General features: G+C 40.3%; 1 protein-coding gene across 1 annotated transcript; it reads left to right on the forward strand.

Annotated features, from left to right (window-relative positions):
- On the forward strand, positions 1-27,353 carry LOC124255018. The gene is made up of 21 exons (XM_046688855.1): positions 1-93; positions 2,226-2,340; positions 3,464-3,660; positions 3,856-3,989; positions 4,875-4,983; positions 5,953-6,113; positions 6,781-6,903; positions 7,562-7,670; positions 9,292-9,419; positions 13,379-13,480; positions 14,685-14,768; positions 15,406-15,532; positions 15,912-16,085; positions 17,263-17,484; positions 19,156-19,262; positions 19,623-19,695; positions 21,278-21,502; positions 22,584-22,826; positions 23,781-24,020; positions 24,568-24,633; positions 25,996-27,353. Exons 4-21 carry the CDS (start codon positions 3,885-3,887, stop codon positions 26,142-26,144), a joined length of 2,547 nt encoding a protein of 848 aa, XP_046544811.1. The 5' UTR covers positions 1-93; positions 2,226-2,340; positions 3,464-3,660; positions 3,856-3,884; the 3' UTR covers positions 26,145-27,353.
- Positions 27,354-27,469: the final 116 nt, after the last annotated feature.

The following is a 27,469-nucleotide window of genomic DNA, read 5'->3' on the forward strand; positions in this document are numbered from 1 at the left end:
TGCTTGTTATCATAGGACACGACACCGCTAATCAGGTGGACATTGTCCCATCATCCATGGACTGAGAACCTCCCCTCCACTCTCATTATGAAGGTAAGTTTCTCCAAAAATACAATTAAAATGCCATATTGTATGTTTTCCTGCTAATGTTAACATGACGTAAAAAGCTACACATATGGTGCGGATGGTATGCACAGAACATTAAACACAACTAAAACGTCTACATGCAGGTATTGAAGCTTGTCGTAACGATATTATCACTCATATATGTTAACCATACCATAATAGGACTTCCGGAGAAAGTTTAATGTAGGACACTTTACTCTTATTGTCATTGGAATGAAAGGCTCCGTTCATTTCGATTCCTTGTAATATAGTTATGTTGCCTGTTTTCTACAAGTCCCGATTGTGAGGCGTACATAAAAAAATAACGAATTGTGTTTTTTGCTATTAAGGTTTTGTATTTATGATGTATAATAATCAAATATTACGAAAGAGATATTATGAGTAAAACCCAAAATACATTTCAGGGTATTTTCAGCATAAATTGACGCCATTGTTGATCTTATACACATTGCATATCTATGTTGATATAATATTTATTGCGTACCTAGGTTGATATGAAACATATTGCGTAGACCGCCTCCGTGGTGTAGTGGTTAGAGCGTCCACACGGAGTGCGGAAGGTCGCGGGTTCGATACCTTGATTGGTATAATACATATTGCATATCTAGGTTGATATGATACTTTTTGCATACCTGGGTTGGTATAATACATATTGCATACCTATGTTGATGTAATAAACATTGCATACTTCTTACCTTGGTTGTATAATACATATTGCATATGATGTAAAAACATTGCTTACCTTTGTTGATATAATACATATTGAATATCTATGTTGGTATATTACATATGACACAAGCATGTAGATACAAAATAGATTGTAACATTCGTTGAAATAACATGTCGCACACCGGTGACAATATGACATATATTGAATACATATGGCACACCTATGTTGATAGAAAACACATAAAGGGATAACCAAATGTGTCCCCTGCTATCAAAGCTTTGCATTCGTGATGAATAACAATGACAAATTGCAAAAGAGATATTGTGCGATCTGATGTATTTTCACGTTATGAGCATAAATTGCAAACATTTGCATAATACATTATATATTGCATATCTCTGTTAATATATACTTGAATATCGATATCCTTCATATTGCATACCCATCTTGATGTCATACACGTTGCTTACCCTTACTGATGTGATAAATACATAATATTGCATACCTTTGTTGATACTTGTTGGTCCTTGCCTGGCGCTCGGCATTAATGGGTACAACAAGGACTGGTCGGCTCGGAGTCAGTATAATGTGTCTGAGTGGGGTATGCTTCACTGCGGCATGGTATCTCAGTGGGCTAGTACTATAAAACCAGCTTCAGTCTTGGCTAGTACAAGCAGCCGCACATACACACGCATGCACATCGTCATATGAGCGAAATATTCTCAAGCACGACGTTAAACCCAATTTCACCTCACCTCACCTCACCTCACCTCACCTCACCTTTGTTGATACTGTATGTTGGTTACTTATTTGATACAACATTGTTGCGTGTCTATTTTCACGTTGAAATAATATGATACACTGAAATATAGTGAAAAGAGAAGCTGGAGTGAAATCCACAAAGAACATACTGTTGTTCAATCAATTGTATTTCTAACTTAAACTCAGTTTCCGAGCCAAAGCAAAACACTCCAAAGGAATGACAATGGCAGAGCAACGATTACAGGCTACATGCACCAATGACAGTACAAATACAACGACCTTGTAATATAAACTTAGTATTTATATCAATAAAGAGTGAGAATAACATTTGAGACCAGTTTTGACTCCCAATATAAATTAAAACTTGCACATCACGGCCATCTTCTGAATCACAACAATAATGTAATCGAAATACAAAACTGTTCCCTAATGACATTGGTTCATCTCCATATATATTGTATATCTATGTTCATATAATACACATTGCTTCTTATATAATGTATATTGCATACCGTCTTTACGTTATACATTCTGCGTATCTTTTATGTCTTATTACATGTGCATACCTAACCGATGTCGATAGAATTCATGTTTAGTGTTTACCCCGCTACTATGGTCGCGCTTTTCTTAGAACATTTTCGTGGACTAGTTTGCTCCTTTGTTTCAGGCTGTGAGCTGCCCAATACTGCTGCTGTTTCTTGCTCAGGCGCTGGGAGATGATGGGGTGCAGTACCCACACCCTATGTGCACAACAGACCCAAAAGCCACCGTGGGACCAAATGGTGAGTCGGTGAGTCAGTGAGTCAGCTAGTGGGTGAGTCGGTCAGAAGGTTCAGAATTAACATGAACACGGACAAAATGCATTTCAATATCCGTATGAAATCTACGTTAAAGTTCTGTTTCATTATTTCGACTGTATGACGAACAAACAGTGTTGATATGAGGTGTTCACGTGAGCCTCACGTGAAAGTAACACGGTATAACTACCCGTGAATGAATTGATCTTCAGTAACCCATGCTTGTCGTATGAGGCGACTAACGGGATCGGGTGGTCAGGCTTGCTGGCTTGGTTGACACATGTCATTATATCCCAATGGCGCAGATCGATGCTCATGTTGTTGATCACTGCATTGTCTGGTCCAGACTCGATCATTTACAGACCGCCGCCATATAGCTGGAATATTGCTGAGTGCAGCGTAAAACGTAACTCACTCACTACCGTTCAAAGTGGCCAGACTCCTCTCACACTTCCGAACACTTTCAAACTTAACAGTTAGTGACAATTGTAAACCAAAAGTCACTGTGTTCTATAATCTGATTGGTTGAAAAACGTGATCAAATGGTATTCGATTCCCGGAAATTCGCTGCGTATTGATACATACAAACATCGCTCACACCATTGTATTGTTACGTCGTCAGCTGTGATGACGTCATTAAATCATATTGTGACGTTAAGTCCGAATGACGTCACAAATGAGCAGGTCAAGATGCTACCATGGGAGACAGCCGAAACGGCCGGCTGATGACATTTCACTGCTGTACCCGTACTCGATGTCAATGAGTGCAGACACAAAAACGTGTATGGACCTTTTGTGTTTACAATGTCGATAAACATCATGTGTTGGCCAATTTCCGGGTGTTATTGCGTATTTGAAGCACGGGAATATTTCATTTGAAACATCCGGCTATTAATAGTGAGAGGGTGCTGAGGTTCACTGAGATGCAGCTAAGGTCCCGGCCAGTATGTTTCTTGTGTCAACACTACACCCGTGGGTTTCACCAACTGGTAAATATCTGAAACAATTAACTTTGAGCTGTCCTCCTCCTCAATTTAACACCCACGGAGTGATATAAATGGAATGGTTTTCTAGGCGGATTCAAACACATATCACTCACTCACTCCAGATCCAAGGCTTCCCAAAGTGATGCCCCCTGAATACCAAGTACATATTGAAGCAGCCATTATAGACAAGTTCAAGACAGTAGTCGCAGATGAATACGTCTCCACTTCGGACGGTGTTTCTTCAATGACAATCACGGAGGGGACAACGTAGAAACCATTATCCTCAACGCCAACACAAACGAGAGCTACCATATCATAAGTGAGTCACGTTTTATTCAGTTGGTGTCAGTATGGCAGGCACCGTCATGGTCAACGTCATAATGACGTTTCGAGTCTGTTTGTCTCTCTGTCTGTCTGTGTCTTTAAACGTGTATTACCTTTGGGAGATGAACAGTAGTTTAATAGTTATATACAAAATGACGCCTCAATCACTCCGCTACGTTAACCATGACAGATGACGAGTGCACGGTGTACAACCAGTCGATGGATCCGGATGACGTCTTTTTAAGGGGTCGATCAGGGAAGTCGGCCATGCCTCATAGTTATTCGACCGGATCTGTCCTCCGGTTCGCACAGAGGTACGGAGAGGTCGGTATGAACGTTTTTTGCTCTCATGTCTGAAACTTTCCCTGGTGTCTAGCCATTGCATGCATAGAATCCCATGACTTTGACATGCATCACACATACTGAGTAATTCAAACATAAAATTCTGTATTTTAAGTTTGAAAAGAGACGTTTTTGGCAGTCAGTCCTGTTTAAGGTTTTTTCCAGACCTTTCGGAAAATGAACGATATGATCAATTCATTTTCCTCGGTACCGAAGTATTGTTCTATTGCAACACCGTCCTTTGTTTTCTTTTATTATTACTTTCCCTTAATAGACAGTCACGAATGTGGACTTTAATTCACCAAGAATATAACCATTTAGATAAATGTGTTCCTGCTTTTTAGACTCATATGATTAAATTCCGTTATCACTTTACAGTGTATTTCATGATGAACGTGATTGTACTAAAATATTGTTTAGAAGAGTAAGCGAGCATGTATCCACCTGTGACGATCCGGCTTAGAACTGGTGTTCTACAACCCAGGCTGGTCGTAAAAGGCGACTAACGGGGTCCTGTTGTCAGGCTCGTTGACCTGATTGACATGTGTCATCGTATTCCAGTTGCGTTGATCGATGCTCATGATGTCGATCACTGGATTGTCTGGTCCAGACTCGATTATTCACAGACTGCCGCCATAGCTTGAAACAAACAAACCAATTATACTCCCTCGATGTGAAAGGCCCCACACAAACCTGAGCAGCATTGAATGTAACTGGGGTTCTCCAGGAGGTCGACACAAGTTGTTGCGCAGAGTTTACTCCCTTTGTTGTGTCAGGATAATGAAAATGAATAACTTCCTATCATCCTTCTATTGGCACTATACCAAACTGGTAAAGGCAGTTCAATTTACTAACTCACTCTTTCAGAGATATATGAATCGGTCTACTGTCCGGGGTATTCTGTGTGACCACTGGCAGTCTTGCATGTACTGGGGCTACCTCGGTGTCAACTTCACCCTCGACTACTACTTCACTGGTAAGTACATGTGTTTCATTTTTTTCATTTCAGATTTTTAATAAATACCGGTATCGTTGAGGGGTAGTGTATGAACAAGTGCAAGTCAGGCATGTCATCTAACGTTTAGAAAGGTATGGCATGCATGGCCGCCAACGATAAACCCAATCAATGCCCTGTATTTTCCATGAGAAGATCGGGGTTCTATTCCCAACCGCGTTTTACCAAAGGAGGATGCTTGATCTAACCCTGTAATTAGAGGAATGGAGCATGAACTCGTCAATTCGGAGTCATTATAATATCAATACACGTCGCCAAAGAAGTACAATAAACTTGCTAGACGGTGAACCCGATTTCACCTCATCCCAGCTCTGTCAGCAACGTTGCTGGTGTTCCGTGCAAAGAAGACATTCAACATCTATGTTAACTTACTGCCTCACTAATATGCATCTGATCATCACATCGAACTAGGAGACAAAGACTTTGGATTCCTTCAATCAAATTACCCGAGGTACCAACCAAACATCTCTTTGACATGATGTCATTAACTTTTTTATGATGATTGATTCCAGTTCAGAGTGAGTGAGTCACATCGGCAATATTTCATCCATATCGTGACTAAAGCAAGTTATAAATATATCAACAATTTAAGTGAAATTATAAACTCTGCCGACGAAGGACAGTAAAATAACTAGATTATCACAGATATAGATATAAAACTAGTAACTAAATCTAAAACATTTGAACTATACAAGACGATACAATATAAAAAACAGGCTATTGATCACCAACAACTGAGGATAGATCACCATACTAGGGACCATGGGGACTTACAGTACATTTGCTTCCTGCATGGACCCTAGCTGGATTTACACCACCCCTTCAGCCATTGGCGACAGAAGAGAAACCTAGCCATAAATTAAAAGTACACATATTCTACGATTAAAAACCTGGTACACTTAAATTGACTAAATGTTTTGGGACTTCTAGTTCAGAACTGGACAACAGCGGATAATTCTCCCCAGATCCCAGTCAGGGCTGAAATCATCGGCTACCAGAACCTGCTGGGCCCCGGACCAGATTCGAGCTTCCATCACATCTATGACTATACTGGTTACAGGAGCGAGATTCAAGACCAGACTAAGTTAGAAGTAAGTATTTCGCTTGAAAGCTTACAATTTGAAAATTTCTATGGGCACAGCTTTCGATGGAAGATTTGGCCAGTCACGACAAAGGTCCGAGAGGCCCAAATGTTTTATCTGCCACCCGTCAATATTAAAGATATATAGTTCGTCACAACCGAGTTTCATAAACATTATCAATACCGATGACCATTTTAAAGTCGTGTATCTGCTCCCTCCGACCTCGACTGAACAACAGATGAGTGGCATGTCCACATATCCCCATGTAATATCCACACACACATCTCCGTGTTTTTGTGTTCCTTCGACGCACTGACTTCTGATATTAAAATGCTATGAAATGGATATGATCTAGTCTGAGATGCATCTCCGATTATCTATTCTGTTACCTTAGATACCCCGCCAAATCCATTTGCTACCATAGCTTCCTTCAAAATCCAATCCGATATTCCAAAGATATTTTGCTGAAAGGGTTCAGAGATGTTGACATCAAATACGGAACTACAATGAATTATTCTTGGTTAGAACTCAGCATCTCTATACGTGCTATCTGTAACATCGACATATCCCCGGACTATCGCATGGAACGTGATATGGAGGAATGGAACTGCCTGGACAATCCATGATGGATGAGATATAGCGATGGGTGTGAGGCTGCTGTACTTCTGTGTTGTAGACACCCAATGGAATTGCGTGCAGAGGACGTAAAGGGACCCGCCAGATGCCCCAACTACAGGCTCAGTATCAATATAGGGAAGAGATAACAGACGTCATGGATAGTACGGTCACGCAAGTAGACGCAAGTATTTTAACACCATTTATACAATAATAATATGGTCACTTTTATAGCGTTTGGCCCCGTTCCTCAAAGCGATCGTAGCGCTACGACAGTCGTAAGTCTATGTTAAAGTATGGGAGTTACGATCACCTTAGCGCTAAGATCGCTTTGAGGAACGGGGCCCTGAATTCCACACCATGATGGACATTATTACCTGGGAAAACCCTAGCTGCCTGTGAGGCGCTAGAAGGTTCATAGTCATGAGACTTATGGGTACCCACCGGGTACCCATTTTCTACCGGGTGATCAGAGGCAGTTTTGTACAATACGTGTAAGCCACATATATTCTCAACACGTAATTTCCTGGTTCACTCTGATGGCGAATGTTCTTCATTTCAAAAGGCAGTACATATTATAAGCGTATGTTAACATAGTGGGCATATTGGTAGTTGTGAAAATGTTCTAACATTGTTCATATGAAATTATACTGTTCTGTCACTGCTTGGAACGCAAGTTAGGCCATAAAAAATACAGTTTCTCTTCTCAGTTTCTCCAAATTTGCAATCTAAGGATGAAAAAGTTAATGCTAAAATTAGGGACCCATATAATGTTTATGTGAGTATGTTTTAACAGCAGGTAGGTAAAGAAATGCTTCATTCGATACTGTATATTGCCTTAGGTGTATTACGACTACAACTACCAGCTGGTCAGGTTCGACTCCCGTCCCGGTTTAGTGTTCCCTTACTACAGCCCCGATGCCAACGTGGAAATCCATGACTACAATACTGGTAAGACAAGCTTTAGGGGGCTTTGAAATACTTGTGGGTGGGTAGGTAGGTAATGTATGGTGGCTGATAAGGTCCATCGCTTTCTACGCCTTAAAATTAGACCGCGAGAAAGCGATATCACGTGACGAGAAAATGATACCGCGAGACGAGAAAGGGATATCACTAGACGAGAAAGCGGTAACGCGAGACGAGAAAGCGATAACACGAGACGAGAAAGGGATATCACGAGACGAGAAAGCGGTAACGCGAGACGAGAAAGCGATAACGCGAGACGAGAAAGGGATATCACGAGACGAGAAAGCTGTAACGCTAGACGAGAAAGCGATAACGCGAGACGAGCAAATGATAAAGCGAGACGATATAGCGATAGCAGGAGACGAGAAAGCAATATTCTGGACCATATCCATGCATGACGATTAGGGCTGACTAAAATGATCGATGATCGGAAATATCGTCGATAAGAAAGGTTATCAATGATTATCGATATGAAAATTGTGTAATCGATATTATCGTACATAAACGTTTGTGATAGAAAAACGTTTGAATTTTCTTACACAGTATACACATTTAGGACTCTATTCATAGTCTGCATCTTAATTTGGCTCAGGGCGTTGTTTTGTCAATCATCCATGCAACAAAATCACCACTCACCTGCGATGTGAAATATGATATTCATTTCTTTGAAACAGTTTTGGCATTTTTGCTCAAAGTTATGTCTCCGATACTTATCGATAAAGTTATCCATCTCTGTGATCTATATCGGTAGCCAACCCTAATGACGAAGTCATAGGGTTTTCTGCGGGGGATAACTTTAATAGCTGGGTACACCCATATACATGTATTCATATGGGATTGCAACACAGAGAAGGATAAATAACGATGGGTGATGTAAATCATTTATCCTCTTTCCTCGTCTCTGGATACGCCCCTTCTCCTCTTTAGATACGTCTCTCCCGCTCTCTGCTCTTCTCTGGATACGTCTCTCATCCTCTCTGGATACGTCCCTCTTCACCTTTGGATACGTCTCTCCATGGATACGTCTCTCCTCATCGCTTGATACGTCCCTCTCTGGATACGTCCCTCCATGGATACGTCTCTCCTCCTTTCTGGATACGTATCTACTCTCTGGATACGTCCATCTATAGATACGTCTCTCCTCCTCTTTTGATACGTCTCTCCTCCTCTCTGGATACGTCTCCCCTCCTTTTTGGATACGTCTCTCCTCCTTTCTGGATACGTATCTCCTCTCTGGATACGTCCCTCTATAGATACGTCTCTCCTGCTTTCTGGATGCGTCCCTCCATGGATACGAGACTCCTCCTCCTTTGATACGTCTCTCCTCTTCTTTGGATACGTCTCTCCTCTTCTTTGGATACGTTTATCCTCCTTTTCGATGCGTCTCTCCTCCTCTCTGGATACGTCCCTCCATGGATACGTCTCTCCTCTCTGGATAGGTCTCTCTTCCTCTCTGGATACGTTCTGCCTCCTTTCTCCTCTCTGGATAAGTCCCGCTTCCTCTCCGGATAGGCCTCTCCTCCTTTCTGGATACACACCCCCACCCAACCCCCCACCCCTTCCACTCTGGATACTGTCCCTACTCTGAATGTCTCATCTTCACTAGGTGTGGCCTACGTCGTGGACTGGTCGCTCTTCAACTGCAGCATCGTGCCCATAGAGAACAGCACCTGGGACTCCTCGCGCAACACTTCGTCGGTCCCGATCCATCTCAGGAAGCCAGAACAGCTTTTTTTATCTTGATTCATCCTATTCCTATTCAGGAGAGGTAGGTGAACTCAGGTCCCTGTACATCAGATTAGAAATGACATCTTGTAAGAAAATTACGTTAATTAAGATTGAGTTGAATTGAAATGTAAACGAATAACGTCCTGTCATATCAAGTCTTTATTTTGCACTTAAGAGGCCACAGGCCAATAGTACATGTATACTGACTATATTTTTATTAGGCAGTAGAGAGTACATTTCTCCTGTGTAGAAAGGCATGGTATAGGAACACTGACAACTTTTCCAGGTGTTCCTTGCTAGAGTAGGTTAATAGAGATATAAATTTATAAATATTATGATGTACAAAGTAATATTCTTAATATATTTATTTCTTAAATTGTGGCAGGCTGGACAAACACAAAGAAAATGATATTCATCTTCAATTAGATTCAAGTCACACATTTTACATATTCTATCGTCTTTCTTTATTCCAATATATCTACCTGTTTCTATTAACAAATCATGGGAGGAGCAACGAAATTTGGTAAGCGTGATTCTATATTTCCTTACATTCAAAGATGATAGATAGGTTTCATTGTATATAGATTGCTTAAACATTCTGTAATAGAAATATTTATATGATGCAGATAATTGGTCAAGCCAAATCTGGAGATATATATCTTGTTACCTTTGTTTAATGGATATGAGAAAATTTGGATGCGAGTCTATGCACTGTTCTAGCCAAATATTACCGAAACCAGTAGAAAATAGTAAATTTTTGACATCTGTGACACAATTACGTTTCCCATTTCTATCGTACAAAAGCATCATATTGTAACAGTTTTTGGGTAATCTGTAAGATAGCATATTTAAGATTTTTAACCAATATTTTACTACTTTCATTTTTTATTCAACAAATAATGGAAACCTACCACATTCACCAGAGACCATTATGTTTGAAGTAGTAACTTTCACACCAAGGAATCTTTTTATTGCATATAAATGTACTTTTTCTAGTGTATCAAATGTTTGTAGTCCCCAAACCTCAGAACCATATAGACGTATGGGACTAATCTTAGCATCAAAGATTCTAAAAAATGATTTGTGTGACAAGTCACCTAAAATATAAATATATCTAATAATACCAATTAGTATTTTCTTTGCTTGCATCGATGCATTTCTGACATGTAAGGACCACGATAGGTGGTTTGTAAAGTATTTGTAAGACGTAGTTGTTTCTATCATTTCACCTTGATAATACCATTTCTCTTTTGCAGCAAGTTTACCTCCATTCTTGAACACAATTATTTTAGTCTTATCTTTATTTACGGTTAGTTTCCATTTATGACAGTATGTTTCTAATTCATTTATTTCTGCTTGTAATCCGCGAATAGTGCTAGAGAAAAGTATGATATCATCAGCAAATAATAGAAGAATAGCTGTACTATATCGGTATGTAGCTGAATACCATTTAAACAGTTTTCATGAATCTGAATTGCTTGTTCATTAATAAAGAAAGAAAATAAAAATGGACTCAAGATACAACCTTGTCTTACTACTATTTGGCTCTCAAAGGTTTCAGATATTTCATTATTGTTTCTCACACACATCTTTACGTTATCATAAATACTTCTTAAAAGTTTACTCAATTTACTGCTTAAGGAATGATTATCTAGAAGATTCCATAACTTTTCTCTTTGAACAGAGTTGAAAGCCTTTGCAAAGTCTACAAAGAGAACACAGAATTTGGTACCTTTCTTTTTTAAGTATTTCTGTATAAGTGAATGTAAAACAAATATGTTGTCAGTAGTAGTATATCTTTTTCTAAAACCAGCTTGGGATTCGCTTATCTTATCAAAGGATTCTTCCCAGAATACAAGACGTTTATTTATAATGGAAGTGAATAGTTTACTAAAGACACTTAGAAGAGTTATCCCTCTATAGTTTTCAGTTTGATTTTTATCACCATGCTTATGAATATGTACAATGATACCAATCGACAATGAATGTGGAAAAAAACCATTTTCAAGAACGACATTAAACAATAATTCAAGATATGGGAGTAGAATATCTGATGAGTGTAAGAAAAATTCGGAGATAGTATCATCTATTCCTGGTGATTTGTTCAGTTTCAATTGTCTAATACTATTTAAGATTTCTTCTCGAGTTATTGGAGCGTCAAGTATGTCATTGAGTTATTAATATCACATCTTTGACAATTATTTTTATCGTCCTGGCTGGCTGTATAGTTATTCATGGCATCATTAATTTCAGATGTAGAAAACAATTCTTTAAAATAAGAATACCATTCATTGATCTCAATGTCATTTGTTTGTCTTGCTTTCACATTCAATTTTTTTCAGCGAAGACCAAAACTGTTTAGAATTGTTAACACTATGTTCTAATTGTTGTTGTTTCAGTTTCAAATAGTCACTTCGTTTTTGTTTACATACTGCATTATACGTATTTCTAATGCAATGGTAATCCTCTAAAGCTCGAACATCCTTAGATTTACGAAACCTATTTAAATATTTGCATCTTTCTTTGTTCAGTTTATCACACTCTGCATCATGCCAAGTTTGAGCTCTGTTTCCTCTCTTACCAGTTCTTTTTTTCATATCTGAGGCAGCTGTGCAAAGGGCTTGTACAATAAGGTCTATGCTCCTATCGATGTTTATAAATACGAAATCTGCTGACTGGCTTAGTAACTCTTGAATACTTTCTGAGAACATATTTTCTCTAAGGAGCTCAAGTTTATCATTATGCCAACCAAATCTATACGACTGTTTCTCAGTTGTTGTATGATACGTGTGAAGCGCACGTAACTTCATAGTAAGAGGAAGATGGTCGGATTCTGTGCGGGAAGGGATTGCAATGTCAAGCAAACTATCAAAAATTGATGTTGAACTTAATATATAATCTACTACACCTGTTCCGTTATGACCAATAAACGTAGGGTCGCCTATTTCGGAGTCGGATCCACATCGTCCATTCATTATATGAATGTTGAGAACTGAGCATAAGTCTAACAAGCCCTTGCCATACGCATTTACAATTTTGTCAGATGAAAATCTTTTTATGCTTAAATAATCTAATAAGAAATCGCACATTGAGTGGTCTTGCCCTTCTGTATGTTTGAGGATATCATCCTCGGTGAAATCGGGCTCAGTACCTGTACGAGCATTAAAACCTCCTCCGCTCAAAATATGTACTTCTGACATACTTGATAAAATATCTAATAAACTATCCTGGAAAAGACTTATACCATTTTGGCAATATAGACCTGGTTTGTTGTACAATGTGGATCCCTCTGGGTGGATCTAAGTACAGGTATACAGTCATGTCACGAATGATTCTCATTTCATAGATGATTTCCAAATCCTATTTCAAAAGCTGATTTATATGATGTGTAGTCCTTGTCCTATATATGAATTCTCTGATTCAAGCGCTCCATCGGTGGTAACGCCATGACCGATATAACAAAGAATAATGGTATAAGAACGAGCGATGATATCACAAGAAATAATAAAAAGAGAGCGAGGGATGATATCACAAGAAATAATAAAAAGAGAGCGAACGATGATATCACAAGAAATAATGCCTAATACAAGACCTTTAATCAACAACATATGTGCTTGTGATACACTGTACCAACATATTAATCTGTTATAGTATACTAGTAGTTTAGAGACACAGGTAGCGAGGCATCTCATACTTCACCAAGAATCCTGTGATGGATGGAATTCTGAACAATGCCATCTGACGTGTATCAGCACTATTACCCAGCTGCAGTCCAACTGACATGATGGGGTCCCCCGCCGTGATTTTGCTGGAATATTGCTGAAAGCGGCATAAAACTAAACTCACTCACTCCACTGAAATGGTAAACCAGCATCCTTTGCATGGAGATAACAACGCTCGATATGCTGTTCGGAAACACGACAACTAATATCAGTGAGCAATACACTACTAATCTTCGTTCATAGAGGACCGTCCGGGGCATCGACTGTGACGTCTACACCGCCATCAGGACAGACTTTCCAGAGAGAATGGGATCTAATGTCTCCTTTGAAGTGTACTTCATGAGCGTAGGTGGACTACATTTACATACATTTACTCAAATAGCAAACAACACCTTACTGATTTTGATTAACTGTGGTTATATTTAATTATTTCTATATAACCTTATTCTGCAATAGTTTGTAATATCTAGCTGCGTAATCTAATATAAACTAACTTGCTTCCAAACTGGGTCACGAAATTCTTATGTAACATTATTATGTTTGAAAAGTTTTAAATTTGTGACCAAGAAATCACATTTACTGGATTTCACTGATAAAAGTGAGTACGTGAGTTTAGTTTTAGCTATATTGAAGGAATATCAAGGTGAAATTGGTTTTACACATTGTAACCATTCGGGGAATCGAACCCGGGTCTTCTGCGTGACGAGCGAATGCTTTAACCACTAGGCTCCCCTACCATCCCTAACTAACTACATATCTTAGATAGTTACCTATTGGCAGATATCTATTTTAACATTTCTTCCAATTTTTTCAACTGTTAGATAAAATTTAATTGTAAAGGTGACTACTATTTGACATACATTTATTACACTTTAAGACTTTTCAGTTTTCATTACAAAACAATAAAAACGTGTAGTATTAGAAACCTTTGAGGCGGTTGGGGTAGCCTAGTGTTTAAATCGGTCGCTCGTAAGGCCCCGGTTCGATTCCCAACATGGGTACAATGTGTAAAGCCCATTTCTGGAGTCCCCGCCTTGGTATTGCTGGAATATTACTAAAGCCTGCCTAAAACCTTTCTTACTCATTCATTCAAGGTGACTGCGTATGACACTCACCATATGCCTCTGATTTTGCAACCGCCTCCGTGGTGTAGTGGTTAGAGCGTCCGCCGGAGAGCGGAAGGTCGCGGGTTCGATCCCCGACCGCGTCATACCAAAAGACGTTAAAATATGGTACTTGTTGGTCCCTGCCTGGCGCTCGGCATTAATGGGTACAACAAGGACTGGTCGGCTCGGAGTCAGTATAATGTGTGGGGTATTCATGCTTCACTGCGACATGGCATCTCAGTGGGCTAGCACTATAAAACCAGCTTAAGTCTGGGCTAGTACAAGCAGCCGCACTTACACACACACGCGCATGCACGTCGTCATATGAGCGAAATATTCTCCAGCACGACGTTAAATCCAATTTCACCTCACCTTTCACCTGATTTTACACGTTACCTTCGAATATTATAATGGTTATAATTGTATTTGCTGTTTGTTTCTAGGATTACTGGACAAGTGCAAATGACATAGGAAATGACAACGACAGTCCAGATACACCAGTTAGGCTGGAAATAAACGACCCTTTGGTGAGAAGGATTTTATTGTTGTCAGGGTCAAGAGTAGGGCTGGAAATAGGTGACTTTTGGTGAGGTTTTCCAAACAATAGTAGTAGAACTAGTAGTAGTAGTAGAAGTAGTAGTAGTAGTAATAGTTGTTGTAGAAGTAGTAGTAGTAGTAGTAGTAGTAGTAGTAGTAGTAGTAGCAGTAGTTGTAGTAGAAGTAGTAGTAGTAGTAGTAACAGTTGTAGTTGTAGTTGTTGTAGGAGTAGTAGCATAACAGCTAGTCTCTGAAATGAACATATTTTACCGAAAAATGTGGTCCTAGATTATAATCAGGAGACTTCATGTTCAGAAACTTTGGTAATCTAGACTTGCCACACATTTGCTTGCATGGGATTTTTTTTATATATTTCTTTCAGTGTCTGTACGACATACTGTAGTTTCTCGTTTGTTTGTTGTTTAACGCCGCACTCAGCAATATTCCAGCTTTATGGCGGCGGTCCATAAATAATCGAGTCTGGACCAGACAATCCAGTGACCAATAGCATGAACATCGATCTACCCAATTGGGATACTATGACAAGTGTCAACCAAGTCAGCGAGCCTGACGTTGCAGGAACGTACTACAATAACCCTACAGATGGATAACACTTTTTCTTTTCAGAGTGGGTTAGAGTACATATACGACTTCTACGATTTCGATCAGGAACACCCCAATGTGCTCAACGCCTTCATAATCAGACCCTGCTTTTCAGATGATCAACAGACTGATTTCCAGATAACTTTCCCAGGTACTGTTTCTGCAGTTATGTCTAGAGGGAAAGAGGTAAATCACAAGCAAAAGAATAATGTCATAAAGAACGAATTGTTTTAACTAACAATACAGATATATTCCAATTCGTTTGTATATATATTGATATTCAGAATGATATGCACGTAAGATTGTTTTGTAACTTAACAGCTCATTTAGTCAGGATTCGGTTTACAAGATCCCCTGAAAACAAGTCACCCCGGTCGACTCTGTACACAGAAAGAAATGTTAGTCCTTTACGAAAAGCGTCTTTGTCGGTTTTCTTGGGCTTGAAGAAAAGTATCGCTTAAATAGTCATTTTACGGCATATATGACGTTTTTAAAAAGGATATTGATATAGAATTATGATGTCTTCGCAGGAGACGCAAGTGACTTCCTTACAGATCACAGACTTGAGTTGCAAGAGCAGATTGTTGTGCAAATTTCGAAACTGACAACTTTGAGTCCTATTCGGATACAAAGCACTTCAATTCATTGGGATGAAGAAAACACGTACTTCCTAGGAACTCTCTTGGACAAGGCGCCGTCTATTGGTTGGTTTATTGCCCCATACTCTGTAATATGTAAACGGTGGACATATAGGCGATTTCTAAATCATCTCGTATTGATTGTTCGCCTGGCTGAATTCAAATTGTTAACCCGATCCGGGATAGAATTAGTGTTCAGCAAACCCCTGCTGGTCTGAGGCGACTAACGGGAATGGGTGGTCATGCTCGCTGTCTTGGTTGACACATGTCATCGTATCCCAATTGCAGAGATCGATGTTCATGCTGTTGATCACTGTATTGTCTGGTCCAGACACGACTATTTACAGATCGCCGCCACATAGCTAGAATATTGCCGTGTGCGGCGTTAACAACTAACAACATTAAATTGGAGTTACTTCAATTACTGGAGGGGCGGTGAGGTAGCCTAATGGTTAAGGCGTTGGCTCGTCACGCCGAAAACCCGGGTTCGAATCCCCACATGGGTACAATGTGTGAAGCCCATTTCTGGTGTCCCCCGCCGTGATATTGCAGGAATATTGTTAAAAGCGGCTTAAAACTAAACTGTCAGTCAGTCAGTCATATGAAACGACGAGAAGGTAAACATAGAGAATTTTCTGTGTTTCATCTTCTTTTATATTGTTTGGTACAACGTTTCAGGGCTTGTTCTGGCCCCATCATCAGGTAGAACTAAAGAGATTCAGTTCTGTACTTTAGTTCTACCTGATGATCGGGGCCAGAACAAGCCCTGAAACGTTGTACCAAACAATAAAAAAGAAGATGAAACCCAGAAAATTCTCTATGTTCATCTTCCAAAACGCCAATCAAACATCTAAGACGAGAAGGTAAATGCTATTTACAGATTGAAAATGATATACAGTGACACTGCACTGCCTAGAAATCATCTGCGCTTTCTTACAAATACAAGTTTGATAGGTCTGCAACGATATATCGAACTTGGAGACATGAGAACATACTTGTTTAATTTTGCATGCATTTATATGTTCGTATTTACTCTTGAAATGATGTAATTTGCGATACGTTTCGATTGGAACTTAGGAACAGGAATCAATAACGGGTGGGGAATGGTGAGTGCGTGCGCGTTCGTGCGAGTGTTTGTGTGTTTACAAAATAATTGTTTTTTATTTTAACCCGCCTTGCCTGTAAGGAAAGGTCAAGTTGAATTTTACGTCAATAAATCAGTCTGCTTTTATTGCTTTTTCAGCTAAATTCCGACGTTGGCCCAACCTCGTTGCCCGGTATAAAGATGATATGACGATCTCAGGCGTGACTAATGCTTTCACGTGTGCAAGTGCGTGCGACCAGGCGACAGGAACCTGCAACAGCTTCGACATTTGCCCGAGTGCGCAGACGTGTGCGCAGAGTCAGCAGTATACCCCGGATGGAACCAAGTTGTCAACAAGCGCCACCTGCGACCACTATTCACGTATGTTAGATCGTCTTTTGTAGGGATAAGTTTCACAAATTAGATAAACAGTAGTGACTGTAATGTCTAATGGATTTGTAAGTGTTGCAAAATTGCTGTCTTGCTGAAAGCATGTGACTGACCACTGGCCATGAACATTTGACGGCAAACATATTGAACACCACCGTTCCTACACGTGAGTTACAAAGGGAGATAAGGCGGACGAGAGTTACCTACCCTAGATCATATATGAATATAATGTAAAGACGCCGCATACGGTAAACTATCGTTATAACCAACATGATTTGCCGAACTGACGGATATAACGAACAGAATCTTTGATCCTGGTCACAATTCGAAATGCATATAACGAACAACGGATATAATGAACTAAAACTAGCCCGTTGGTTCGTTATAACTGTTTACGGTCGTGCAAATGGGCTATTACAATTTTGATTAGACATAGTAACATGTGGTATCCGGATCCCTGGTCTAGCGTGGCAACAACTGTATCAACCTTCGATACTTTTAATTTGTCATGATCATCACCATCATAATCATCATCATCATCATCATCCGGCCAGGAACCCATTTTACACCTGGGAAGACAGGGCATATTTCCAACAAAACGGCAAGGCTAAGTATGTTTCATTTACATTACGGATTATTGACCTCACCCAATAACGATTGCAACAACGCTACTAGTCGTTTCGTGAAATGTCTGGCTGTAACCTGCTCTCTGCGTTCCTCAAATCAAACCACAACCATCAGGCCTAGGTTCCTTTTCTAGCCAGAATGTGGGACCAGTGAGCCTCCAGGTTACACCGTATAAGTGGAATTATCTCTCTTCTGACGACGAGATCTATTGATGAGCGATTCGTGAATTTCTGGGACAAGCCGATTAGTGACTCGTGCCTTTCCCGAGGAATTTTTTTTTCCCGACTGGATACCGTCTTAGCCCAAACTGGCTTTCAGCTGCCAGGACGGCATAAGATTCACGTATATTTCCACAATCTATCAGATATATTGCAGATGATATTTAAAAACGGACTTAATTTGATAACAATATCATTGAATACAATTCACAGTATCGTAAGTATATTTTTAGATACAAGAAATATGTAAATATATTTTAACGATGGTAGGGACGAGTCTTTTATAGGTTCCATAAACGGGCAAGTGGTGTTTTTGTTTCTTGTTTAACGCCGTTTAACACCGAACATTACAGGCGGTCTGTTAATAATCGAGTCTGGACCAGACAATCCAGTGATAACAGCATGAGCATCGAGGCGAATGGTGAAGAATGATCATTTGCAGTGTGTGTCACAGACATATCTGCTCTAAATAAAATGCGTCAATGGCAGCCGATGTCAGGGATCTCTTCAAGTCAGTGCAAGGAATAAGACTCTCTTGACTTGAATTCGTCACAAACGGCTTCATTTTATTGTTAAAAAAACGCATGACACCACTACGGCTAAAATTAGCATTCACATATAAAGCCGAAGGGAACTGGCAATACGTGGAGTTCCTGAAATAGATTCCAGAAGCAGCATGTGAATCAGACGATGAAGTGTGTGAAATGACGCTGCGCATGTGCAGCAAGTGGTAAGCCTGGTCCAGAAATCGCCTCTGTACATACCGCAATGATTCAGTTGCAGTTTAACCTCCACTCACTCACATTTTTTATTTAAGGTGTGCTGTCCGGACCAGTAGACCACGAAATTGGACTTAAAGATGCCTACATTTCATTGAAAAACTATGTCTTAACGAACGGATTTAAAGTAACACTTTCACAATCGGTATGTGTATACATATTTGAAGACACTTTTCTTTCCTAAAATACTTCTTTCTTGAATAACTTCAACGCAACAACTCGTTTGCCGTTGCAAACGTTAATGTTGAGACTGTGAAAGTCAAGCAGAAATATTATTGCCTCTTCATAAGACCGGAGTTTTCGAAAATAATCCTAACCAAGCCATGCTGATGGATTTGAACTTCCCTACTAACCTTCATGTTAACCTTACAACACTTTAACCCCCACCGGTTTCGAAAGATTGACCCCTCCACTAGTCCCGCCTCTGATGGTTACAAAACGTCCACTGTGCTTGTACATGCACGTTGTTTTATACAAAATACTAATCACGATGTTTGTGTTCCAGAAAAAAACTTTTACCGCTTCTACAATAACGACTGAAGTTCTCAGAAATCCAACCATAGGGTCATCGAACAAAGGTGACTGGCTCCTGAATTATAAAATAAAACTTCAATGTGTTTTAGAATGAATGTTATTATGAAATAAGACGATGTGTTTTAGGGTGAATGTTGTTATTAAATAAAACGATGTGTTTTAGGGTGAATGTTATTTTAAGGGTTATATATACTCGGCGTCATTAATGAAGGGTCAAGGTATTGGTAACACTATTTATTACCTACGAGGGCGAAAATATCGGGGTTCATATTTTTCATACGATGCCCTAGGGCAAAATATCACTTTGTCAGGGTGACGTGACGTCACGGACAATGCTATGACGTCACGTTTCTTCTGTGACGTTGCGTTCTACATGAGGTGACGGCGGGGTAGCCAGCCTATGTTTGAAAGTAGATTTGGGTTTCTTTTCCTCTATATGACGACTTCAGTAATAAATAGAATATCATATTCGTGCCCATATCATATTATGTTTACGACACTCGTGCCTAAATATCGGTTTATCCGTCGCTCTCGCTCGGTAAATACCAACATTGGGCACTCGTATCGTAAACATAGCATGACATGGGCACTCATATAATATCCTCTATTTCTTAAAGGTGTAAAATCTTCGTTTTTGTTTGAAACATATACAACGGAATGTTTTCCAAACTTTATTAACAATATGGAAAAACACATCAGGTCGTTGAAGTGTCATTATTACGTTCTTTAAAGTCCGACACATTCTGTTGCAAATGGCACATTTTTCATTCAGATTGTCAGTATGGAAATCCACCTGTCACTTAATGTCAATGATTTGTACGTACAAGTCGCTCTATCCATGGAAGGTGGAGGACAATACATATGCATTGATGCTTGTTTCACCGTCGTTCACCGTTCAGGTACCTGTTTGAAATCGCAGCTTAAAATGAGACATTTTTTACACTTGCTGATAGGGGTAAGGCTATAAGCCTTTTGGAATCTGGTCAAACTCAGCGGCAGGTTGCAGTCCGCTTTAATGTGAGTCAGAGTGCTATAATTGTGGTAGAGATTTCAGGCAAATTGGTCCGTGGAATATGCACGTCGACCAGTTTATACAACTGATGTTTGCTGGTGCTGTTTGAACATTTTGTGTGTATGTCACGATGTGTCACGTTTGTCAAAACATTAAACATTATGATGACACTCTTAGTTCTATTATTTCTGAGAAACGTTCCTTTACATGTGCTATATATCATTTGACCCTTCATTATGACGCCTAGTACATATAGTAGGTTTCTGTGTGATGGCTTTTTTAGATAACTTCTTTGAGTGGCATGCCAGATAAAGTCAAACTTTATAGATGAACAAACGACGTTTCGAGGCAGATTCTTGTATTGTTGTCCTTACAACAAGTTTGTATCTGACTGTTTTAATGTGATTAGGTTTAGGAACTGGAATCGGGTGAAGGGGCGAGGGGTTTTTGTGGGGGTCGAATCCCGGATCGGCCTTACAAAAGTACTATAATCAATAGTTTACTGAGAAAGTGTAAGCCCAAATATAGCATGTGTTACATTCGAAACCATCTAAATGACAGTGTGTATTCATATACGTTTATACCTTTGATTCCTTCAAAGTGGCTGACCTCAGTCAGTTTCATCGGCGAGTTCCATAAGGCTGTCAGAGGCTCCCAGGATGTACAGCTGACGGAGATGGCCATTGACGGCTGCGCGTCTGAGTGTGTGGCAGAGCTTGAATTCACATGCCAGTCTTTTGAGTACTGCATGACCAGCGGAGTATGTACCCTCAGCCGCATCCATCCTGACGAGAGACCCGACCTCATCGTCAACAACGCCTCTTGCGACCTCTACATCCGTGAGTATCAAAGAACTGGTTCTCGTTTACTAAAACCTGAAGGTCCATTTATGTGAAATCAGTAGGTCGTTTAGTTCACATGTTATGGATTCAAGTTATCAGAAGCTAAACTTCTGCATATTCCTGTGTAATTATGCCGGTGGGATTTACGTTTAGTCAGTACGCTTTGGTTACACTAAGCTGGTAAGAGACGGTGTCATGAGTACCGTTGCACAAAGCGATCTTACCGCTAAGGTGATCATATCTCCCATACCTTATTGACCGTCTCCGTGGTGTAGTGGTTAGAGCGTCCGCCCGGAGAGCGGAAGGTCGCGGGTTCGATCCCCGACCGCGTCATACCAAAAGACGTTAAAATATGGTACTTGTTGGTCCCTGCCTGGCGCTCGGCATTAATGGGTACAACAAGGACTGGACGGCTCGGAGTCAGTATAATGTGTCTGAGTGGGGTATTCATGCTTCACTGCGGCATGGTATCTCAGTGGGCTAGCACTATAAAACCAGCTTCAGTCTGGGCTAGTACAAGCAGCCTCACATACACATACACACGCATGCACGTCGAAATATTCTCAAGCACGACGTTAAACCCAATTCCACCACCACCACCCATACCTTATCACAGACTTACGAGGTCCTAGCGCTAAGGTTGCTTTGTACAACGGCACCCTGGCATATAACTCTTTGGCCGTTGTTAACCAAAATCAATCACTGGCTTCAGTCCATCTTTTACAGACATGTGGTTGGAATTGTACTGTGTGGAAAACTCCAAACAAAATCTTGTCAAACAAATAGAATGTAGTGTATTGTTGAGGTAAAAAGCGTCAAAATTACATTTCAAGAAATCTTATTGATATCAGCTGTTGTTGCAGTAGTTTTGCACTTAAGGATATGTTTTGTTGTCATATCACTATTCGAGTTATATCATCAGTTGTAGTGGTTCTGTTCTTAAAGATATCACTTGTTCTCATAGCATTATTCTTATTGATATCATCGGTTTTGATCTGAACCTCAAAGATATCACTTGCTCACACAGTATTATTCCTAATGATATCATCCCACGTCCCCGATACCTTTTCTTCTCAAGGTGACTACACAGCAAAGTTCACAGAACTTAAAGGAACGACGGTCGTCTCTGACTCCGACACCATTTACCAAAACATCAACACCCCGAACCAGTGCGCAAAGCTATGCACGGACTATCAGAGCTTCCCGTGCAAATCGTTCGACTTCTGCCCCAATATCAACGCCTGCTTTCTTGGCCACAAGCACGTGTTTGATACTCCCAAGGCAAACGTCAAACAAGACCCAACGTGCAACCATTATTCAAGTTAGTAATCAGTGGTCATACATGTACAAGACCTTGATACGATGTGGTGCATCTGTTTATTAGGAACTAAACCCCGGAAAAATGAAAGTCTACCCACATTCATATTCGATTGTGGCCGATATTGAAACACACAGGGAACGGATAATCGATTGTAGTGTATAGTAGTATTTCTACCTAAGACTGCAGCGTTTTAATGTTGTTTCTGAATGTCAAAGTTTTGTTAATTTTGTCCAATTTTCAAATACTCAGTTTCTGTTACCCGACATTAATAATAATATAATAATGGTTATTTACAGAGCGCGTGTATCCACTCGCCAGCTGTTTATTATCCCGGTTAACCCAAGCTGCCGTTGAGGCGCTAGAAGGTTAACAGCCATACGACTTATCCCACAGGGTACCCATTCGCTGGTGGGCGAACAGAGGCAGTTTCATAAGTCACTTGCCCAGGGTGAGACGCATGTGTCATATGTGCTTCGTCGTGGGGCAGGACTGAAGTTGTAGAAACTCTTAGCAGTCAAGCTGCCCAACACGGTCACCCATCCAAGGACTTTCCGTGACCAACGTTGCTTAACTTCAACTGATTTGTGACTCTGGGCTCTGTGCACAGGACCACACACCAGTATTCTTCACTGTCCGATGTGTATTTATTTCGTCTGTAATTCAGAGCCTTGTATAAACTACATCCATCCATCATCTATCTCATGGTATTTTTGTATGATATTTAAGTTGTCTGTCAAACCCACATCTAACATCTAACAACTGTTCTATCGCTATTTCCACCAAGGAATCAAGCCATGGTTCCCATGAGAATGCAACCATTTAGGGCTCAGATAAGCATATGACCAATGCCTCTCATGGCTTTCCATCAAATTTGCTGCAGTTCTTAAGGACACTTTCTGCTGCACACCGTTAAGTGTTGATACGCCTCTGCATGCTGACATGCTATTTTTCCAGGGAACTACGCCGACGACTTCAAGGTGGTCGCCAACCGCCAGATAGCGCTCAAGGACAACCGGATCGTTCTGATGGTCAGCGTCGAGCAGTGCGCCAAACTGTGTGTGGACGAGGAGACCTTCTCCTGTGCCAGTTTTGACTACTGCGGCAACACCACGGAATGTCGGCTCTCGACGTCATCAATGTCGGACGTGGGCCAGATCACCATCGAGGCAACAGCATACTGCTCTATATATAACCGTATGTACATCACTTGCTCTGGGATAGCAGCAGAGACTTAACTTGGGAGTTAATTAAACAACAATTGGAAGTGCTGTAAAAACAGACATTGGATGTAAATGGAATAGCCACCATTACTGAGTTTTGATCTCGTGGGTACATCTGGGTACGGATTCGGTTATTGTGAGCGATTATATTTAGGCTGAGGCGACAGTGCTTTAAATTACTAATACACCACGTGAACCATTTTTGTTCTAGTTTTCTGTTCGAATGAACATCCGCTACCAACTGTAGCCGCTCTCTGTCATTTGATTACCGCCCCTTACCTTGATTGTGGTCACGTGATGTTTATTGCTGCGAAAATATGTATTTTGAAAACGCATTTTTTTCATCTCCGTAAGTCATATTCCTTGGCGCCGGAAGTACTTGTTTTTTAAGCATGTATCTTCCTTAATAGATGATATTTCACGTGTCGACAACTCTAGGCTTATTTGAATCAAGTTTGGTTTTATTTCATTTATAAATTGTGTTTTATGTCCGAACTACTAAGATTTACTACTGCCCACAGGTCAGTTTTACCCAAATGGACAGCGATACATACCACATCCAGACACAAGCGCCAAATACACTGCAGGTAAGCGCAAAATATACATAACACATACCTCGGTTTGTTGAAGAATACTTTCAGGTAAGCACTAATTTTATACTTCATTTATGCCAAATAAACTCTATACCATGCACTGCTACAATCGATAGGATCATTCTTCAATAAACAAGGTAAGCCCTACAACAGACACCAGGTAAGATCTGTTGTAATCAAAAGGTAATATAAACTCTGTCAAAAAGAAACGCAACCCCTGGTAATATATATGTTATTCGATATGTATTGAAATTATACACGTAATTAATGAAGATTACCAATCCAAACAACTGCATTTGTACGCATAAGTGTATTTTATTGCTTATTCCGTCACAACGCATGAAATGACCCTCATGGTGACTTCGCACAAAAAAACACATGCAAATCATGAAAATGGCAGTTAATGTAGGGGTGTATAAAAGCCCATGTGCTTTCGTATTATATTCATTCATTTGTCGCTGAAAAGCTGTGTTAAAAATGCCACGATTGAGTGCTGCCGACCGAAATATCGCCATTGGTCGTGTTCAAGCCGGAGAAAGTTTTGGAACTGTTGCACGGCACCTAAATGTTCACAAAACAACGATATCCCGACTTTGGAGCCGCTACAACAACTTCAATTTGACCAACGATCGCCCGAGAAGTGGAAGGCCAAGAATCACGACCCGCCACACAAATACCAGGTTTGAGGAGAGTGTCAGCTCAAACGATTAGGAACCGTCTGAAAGAAGCGGGTTTACGTGCCTGTAGACCAGTTGTTGGACCTGTACTACGCCCCCTACATCTCCGCCGACGACTCAGGTGGTGCAACAACGTAAGGATATGGACTTTACAAAACTGGAGGCGCATCTGGTTTTCTGATGAATCCCGTTTTCTTTTGCAACATCACGACGGAAGAAAACGTGTGTATAGGAGACGTCATGAACGTTTTGCGCCCATCTGCGTCCGACAGGTGGACAGATTTGGCGGAGAAAGCGTTATGGTTTGGGGATCCATCTCATACAACCAGAAATCAGACTTGGTGATCGTTGAAGGAACCTGACAGCCCAACGTTACATCAACCACGTATTACAGCCTCACCTTCTCCCGATTATTGACCAACAGACATACAGATTTTTCAACCAGACAACGCCCGGCCTCATACTGCACGTGCAACAATGAACTTCTTGCAGAATTCCAACGTCAATGTCTTGCCATAGCCCTCTAAATCAATGTTGTAAACACCAGGTAAAATCTGCTTTTAAAGCCTCTGTTGTAAAAATGCTGTGTCGGTAATATCTGATCTTAAAGCCTCTGTAAACAGCAGGTATATTGGAATGTCGGGGCGCCCACTCACTCACTCACTGTATTCTGACAAAGGTGCAATGGGAGGTCTGGGCTTCGCCATGCTGGTCGTGGGTCTCCTCATTGGATTCGGGGCACTGTTTGCGTGGTCCAAGTACCATGGAAGTCGCTCTGACGAAATGGCAGTATCGTTCTCAAGCAAGGACACCTTATCAACCAACTGAAACCAACAAATCTGCACTACAACATGGGCATGTCTACTCATTGAAAGTATCAATGATCATTCCTTCATCTTTACTAGCAGACATCGAAATCTGAAGTATTCTATATGCCACGCTGATTTGTTGAAGATTTCACTATGGTTCACGTTCTATATTCTTTCGAAGCAAAGGCCATTTTAACCGTTTTCAGATATTCAACCTCGCTTTCTACTTTACACGCCGAATCCCTATACAATTATCCCAAATACCCACAGATACCCCATTCTTTAAGTATGTTTCCGTCTCTGAACTGTACCCCTCTCTACACGTATTCCTACCAGTATCTTATGGTTCGGGCAACCAAATACCAATAACATTCTAGGAAAAAGCCTCATTTTCCTATGAACATTTGTGATGAAAATACAATAATGTATTCTGGTCAAAACTGTATTTTATAGCAGGAAAATTATAACACCAACCTGCCTGCGAGCTATTGGTTCGACGTACATTGTAACACTGGCATTAATTCATCCTCATATTCATCTATGTCGAATAGTCATAGATGCATTTGTAAATGTTTGTTGTGTCATACTCTAATCACGTTTTGACAGTTGTATGATTTCTGTCGTGTGATTATGTTGTGTGAAAGTCGGGGTAAATATATACAACAGATGTATGACCTCACTATAATATGTTTTAATTGCTTTAAATATTTCATAGCGCTTTGAAGCGTCCTTAAAGAACAAGAGAAGAAAGAACACATTACTTCTCCTCCGCTGTGTTAGAGAAGCCTGAATTACTCAAATGTCTTTCCCGCTCACGTGACGACGCCAACTGATGTCATCGTACCAGTTGCTGTCTCTGACTGTGGTTGTGTGATCACTCAATAACCTTCCTCGTCGGTTGTATATAATATACCATTCAAAAAAGGTAGGGGATATTGGATTTACAAGATTGATAAAATGCAAATGATGAAGCCAAGGAGGAAACAGATGATGAAGAGAAATTAAGGGAAAATGTGTCAATTTATTCCATTCCTTTGGAAATGTTTCATCTGTATGGATATGTACTACTTTTCTCATATGCACTGGCATCGGTTAATGGTATGCTCGCAAAATGGAATATCCCCTACTTTTGTTTAATGGTACAGATGAAGTTGCCTCACACTACCAACGAAGGTGACCACATTTTGTGTGTACATAAGCGCTGTGTTAATAAACATATCACACATCATGGCCTTGTTTGTTTTGGTCCAAGCACTTGCACTTTGTTTAGATTATCAAGCCCTGATTACTCAAAGCAAACTAATTCTGAGATTTTACTACAGTTTGAGAAGCCTCAGCAACAGG

The sequence above is a fragment of the Haliotis rubra genome, unplaced genomic scaffold (assembly GCF_003918875.1).
Source record: "Haliotis rubra isolate DU_JTF1 unplaced genomic scaffold, ASM391887v1 Scf59, whole genome shotgun sequence".
Lineage (NCBI taxonomy): Eukaryota > Metazoa > Mollusca > Gastropoda > Lepetellida > Haliotidae > Haliotis > Haliotis rubra.

Coding starts and splice junctions, on each gene's coding strand:
- LOC124255018 (XM_046688855.1), top strand. CDS start 3,885: ATGGATCCGGATGACGTCTTTTTAAGGGGTCGATCAGGGAAGTCGGCC. Junction 3,990..4,874: donor TCGCACAGAGGTACGGAGAG/GTCGGTATGAAC, acceptor TCACTCTTTCAG/AGATATATGAATCGGTCTAC. Junction 6,114..6,780: donor AAGACCAGACTAAGTTAGAA/GTAAGTATTTCG, acceptor TCTGTGTTGTAG/ACACCCAATGGAATTGCGTG.